The following is a 4,728-nucleotide window of genomic DNA, read 5'->3' as shown; positions in this document are numbered from 1 at the left end:
AAAAATGTCTAGTTTAGAATACTGAAGTTTGTTTTGTTTCATTTTACTTAACTTTTAAAACTTACATCTTTTGTTTAATTTTTATTTTTTGGATAAAAACTTGGTTAATTTTGCCTGATTACTTTAAACATTGGAAGCAAAATACAAGATTTATATTTCATGCTACAGGACAGCTTCCATCATCCATCTAGAAAGAGAGAGATAGAGTGAGAGAGAAAGAGAGAGAGAGAGAAGCGCGGCGGTGATAAGTCTCCCAGAGCGAGAGAAATCTGGGAGGGGCGAAGAAGGGTAGGCCTCTTCTGTTCCATTGATACCACGTTCATTCACAGGAGCCGGCTAAAACAGACGACTCCCCTGTGCAGTCGTTCCATCTACCCTAATAAGGCTTTGGCGCCTCTCCCAGAACTCGGTAAGTTCAAAGTGTAGTAAAGTGCATGTTTCCAAGGAATCATCTGAAATGATTTTCTAGATAGTTTACTGGACGTTGGAGAAGGGAGAAAACGAAGGAAGGGGTAGAGGGGGCAATTATCACGCATCGTTTTGCTATCGTATTTGCAAGGGGAAGAAAATCTCAATGCATACATGGTTTGAAAGTGATTATTTAGACAGTAAGCAGTTTCCCCAGGAAAGCTCCTCAGAGGGTCTCCTCGCAGGCTGCAGCTTCCAGAAAGTCTGCGAAGGGTAGTTCGCAGGTGTATGTGTCTGGGCAAAGCGCTGCGCCTAGCTCAGTTGGTGTTGTCTCTGCCTCTGTCCGCAGGTCCAGGGAATGCTCTCTGCCTGGTCCAGCCCCGACAGACGCGGTCCGAGAAGAGCGGAGCGCGGAAACCGCGGAGCATGAGTCCTCCGAGGCTGCGAGCGTCGCTGTCGCCGTCGCTGCTGCTGCTGCTGCTGCTGCTGCTGAGTGGTTGCCTCCTCGCGGCTGCTCGGAGGGAAAAGGGGGCTGCTAGCAACGTGGTGGAGCCGGTCCCTGGGCCCACAGGCGGCTCCTCGGGTCGCTTCCTCAGCCCCGAACAGCACGCGTGCAGCTGGCAGCTCCTGCTTCCCGCCCCGGGGGCCGCAGCGGGCAGCGAGCTGGCGTTGCGCTGCCAGAGCCCGGACGGAGCACGCCACCAGTGCGCCTACCGCGGGGAGCCGCAGCGCTGCGTAGCGTACGCCGCTCGCCGCGCGCACTTCTGGAAGCAGGTGCTGGGCGGGCTGCGCAAGAAGAGGAGGCCCTGTCACGACCCCACGCCGCTCCAGGCCCGCTTGTGCGCGGGCAAGAAGGGCCACGGTGCCGAGCTCCGACTAGTGCCCCGCACGTCCCCGCCCGCACGCCCCTCCGCCGCGGGATTCGCGGGGGAGTCCAAGCCCAGGGCCCGCAGCCGGGGACGGCCCCGGGAGCGTGCGCCCGGCCCAGCCGCTGGGACCACGCCACCCCAAAGGGCACCGCCGAAGGAAAACCCCTCTGAGAGGAAGACCAACGGGGGCAAGAGGAAGGCGGCCTTGGTCCCCAACGAGGAGCGACCCGTGGGGACCGGGCCCGACCCCGACGGGCTAGATGGGAACGCGGAGCTCACGGAGACCTACTGCGCTGAGAAGTGGCACTCCCTCTGCAACTTCTTTGTCAATTTCTGGAATGGCTGAGACTGCCTGCCAGCTTAGGGAGGGATGGGGGGGAGGCGTGGGGAAGGGAAAGCTAAGGGCGTCTTAGACCGGGGGCTACCATGATAGAGAATGGGGAGAAGTCCAGGCTGCCGAATGGGGCGGGGGCAAGGGTAAGGGTGGGGTGCTTGGGATGAGAGTGTAAGGGGTATGGAGAATCTCTGGGATAGCAGAGACGTTAAAAATTTTAAAGAGTCTCAGTCCTGATTAAGAGCAGGAAAAATAATGGAAACAGAAATAGGAGTACCTTAAGTGTGCAAAAACTAGAGACTGGGGAGAGAAATCGATGTCGAGAGAGGCTGAGAATAAGGGGGAGATAGAGTGACTAAGGTGATGTGAGTCCCATGCGGGGAGGGGGATGCAATGCTTATTGTTTAACATTTCTATTAAATGCAGCCATGAGCAATTGCCAACCTGAGCCAGGTTGAATCATGTCTTCTCACCTAATCAGCTAACAAGACTGCAGACTTCTTTCCCCTTTTTGAATTGGTATAAACTTGGATGCGGCGTAGTGGGTGTCATAGATAACCTTTATAGGAACAGAAGCCTCACAGGTCAAAACTGGCTCCAAGGAAAGGTTTGCAGAATGATTTCCTTTCCATTCTTTTAGAAGATCTACTTTTTTTTTTTCTTTTCTAAGACAGGGTCTGGCTTGCCCAGGCTGGAGTGCAGTGGCTATTCACAGATGCAATAATAGGCACTGCAGTCTCCAACTCCTGGCCTCAAGGGATCCTTACATCTTAGCCTCCAGGATAGCTAGGAGTAGCTGGGACTACAAGCATGCACCGCTGCACTTGGCTTATAAGTGCTACTTTACTTTTATTTTTGAGACAGGGTCTTGTGTCATCCAGGCTGGAGTGCAGTGGTGCAATTATGGCTCACTGCAGCCTCGACATTCCAGTCTCAAATGATCCTCCTGCCTCAGCCTCCGGAGTAGCTCGGACTACAGGGGTGTGCCACTAGAAGTGCTACTTTTTAACAAAATGGTGACTAATGTTCTGGAACTTTCCCATTAACCTTCTGCATTTAGAAGTGAATTATAGATGTTGAGTGTTCCAGTAAAAAGTGATTCTCTTTATATTTGATGATATTTTTTAAAATAGCTAAAATGTAAGTATGTATCTCAGAGTCATTTTGACCATTATGGAATTTGTATCTCTCTGTTTCATGTAACTAATTATTAATGTATTTCATTTGTGTGTGTGATGTAATGATAGACTGTGTATGTTAGGTGCTCAATAAAAACTGTATGGTTAGATTTAAAGAATTGACAAGGCAATGGAAATTCTACCTGCATTTGATCTACTTCCAAGTACACCTTGAATTAAGTTCTTAAACACATCTTGAATTGCTGGGAAAAGACAGAAACTAAGAAGTTGACATAAAGCAAGAGTCACAAACTGGCAGCCACCTGGCCCTATCATTGTTCTATTTGATTTGCACCCTGGTTCTCTTTCTTTTTCCCTTCCTCCCCACTTTCCTCCCATCCATTGTTGAATCCGTGGATGCAGAGCCCATGGATATGGAGGGGCAGCTATATATATATGTGTGTGTGTGTGTATATATATATATGAAAAAACATATATGTTTTTCCATTATATATATGTGTGTGTGTGTGTGTGTGTGTTGCAACCACTTATTTGGGAGCTTGAAGTTAAATCCTCTCGGTCATTCCCTTCTTAACAAGGTGAGATCACTTTATTCTGAATATTTTGGTCCTCCATTTGAAGCAAACCATTGCATACTATATTAAAACAACAACTTCATAGTCCTTGCACCCTAAACACCTATGATCTCAAGAACACAAAATTTGTTCAAAATAAATCAAATTCAAATTCTTCAAATAAGAATAAGTCATTACTTTATTCTCTTAACTCTACAAGTTACATATGGTGGCAGACTATATGTAAGTATATATTTACTTAACATGGTCCCTACTTCCTGGTATTCTCACCTCTTGTATTCCCTTCTCTTTGATTATGTGCAGGGCCTGTGAATTGCTTCTAAGCATGGTGGGTATACTATCACCTGAAAGATGTATCTTAGTTTTCCACATTCTGCTGACTGAAAGAAAACTCTGGGTAAGTTCCAGTCTTGCTATTCAACAGGGCAAGGTTCAAAGCCAAAACAAGAGTTCCAGAAAAGGTCAAGCTAGAAGCAGCAGGGAGTCAGGCCAACCTGAGTGGAAATGAACAATGGAGGCTCTAGGGAAGAATCAATTTCCTTGCCCTTTCCAGCTTCTAGAGCTGTCCACATTCCTTGGCCCTTGGTTTTCTTCCATCGTCGAAGCCAACAATCATCTCATTCCAACCTCTGCTTTTATCATCACATCTCCTCCTCTGACTTTCTTTCTTGCCTCAACTTAAAAAGACACTTATAAATACACTGGGCCCATTCAAATAATCTAGGATAATTTTTCCATTTCAAGGTCAGTTGGTTAGCAGACTTAATTTTATCTGCAACCTTAATTTCCCATTGAAATATAATGCAATTTATCCCAATATATCCACAGGTTCTGCGGATTAAGATGTCAACACAGGGCAGGGGTGGGAGAGGTGGGGAGTGGGGTGGAGAGTGGGAGCATTATTCTGCTTACCACAAGTGGCTACGTCCAACAACGTGAACTCCAAAACAAAGGAAAAGGATAAAGAGGGACATTATATAATGACAGAAGGATCAACCCACAAAAAAGACAATCCTAAATGTGAGGGTACCTAACAGTACAACAAAATACATGAAGCAAAAGCCGATAGAATCAAAAGGAGAAATCGATAAATTCACTATTATATCTGGAGACTTCAACATTTCTCTTACAGTAATAAATAGAAAAAGAAGACAGAAAATCAGTAAGAATATAAAAGACCTGAACAATACTATCAACAAACTTGACCTAATTGACCTTTCTGGAATACTGTATCCTATAACAGCAGACTACACATTTTCAAGTATTCACAGGACATTCACCAATATAGACCACATTCTGGACCATAAAATGAATTGCAACATATTTAAAATAATTTAAATAATACAAAGTATGTTGTTTGACCATAAAGGATTTAAGTTAGGAATCAATGAAAGGAGATTTGG

General features: G+C 46.2%; 1 protein-coding gene across 1 annotated transcript; it reads left to right on the top strand.

Annotated features, from left to right (window-relative positions):
* The first annotated feature begins 260 nt into the window (after positions 1–260).
* Positions 261–2,059, top strand: FGFBP3 (fibroblast growth factor binding protein 3). The gene is made up of 2 exons (XM_050803180.1): positions 261–409; positions 758–2,059. Exon 2 carries the CDS (start codon positions 835–837, stop codon positions 1,621–1,623), a length of 789 nt encoding a protein of 262 aa, XP_050659137.1. The 5' UTR covers positions 261–409; positions 758–834; the 3' UTR covers positions 1,624–2,059.
* The last annotated feature ends 2,669 nt before the right edge of the window (positions 2,060–4,728 follow it).

This window comes from Macaca thibetana, chromosome 9 (genome assembly GCF_024542745.1).
Source record: "Macaca thibetana thibetana isolate TM-01 chromosome 9, ASM2454274v1, whole genome shotgun sequence".
Taxonomy (NCBI): Eukaryota; Metazoa; Chordata; class Mammalia; order Primates; family Cercopithecidae; genus Macaca; species Macaca thibetana.
The sequence above is the reverse complement of the archived record's forward strand: the minus strand, read 5'-3'. Positions and strand labels throughout refer to the sequence as shown.

Bases quoted from the DNA above. Each gene is read 5' to 3' on its own strand.
- FGFBP3 (XM_050803180.1), top strand. From the start codon at position 835: ATGAGTCCTCCGAGGCTGCGAGCGTCGCTGTCGCCGTCGCTGCTGCTG.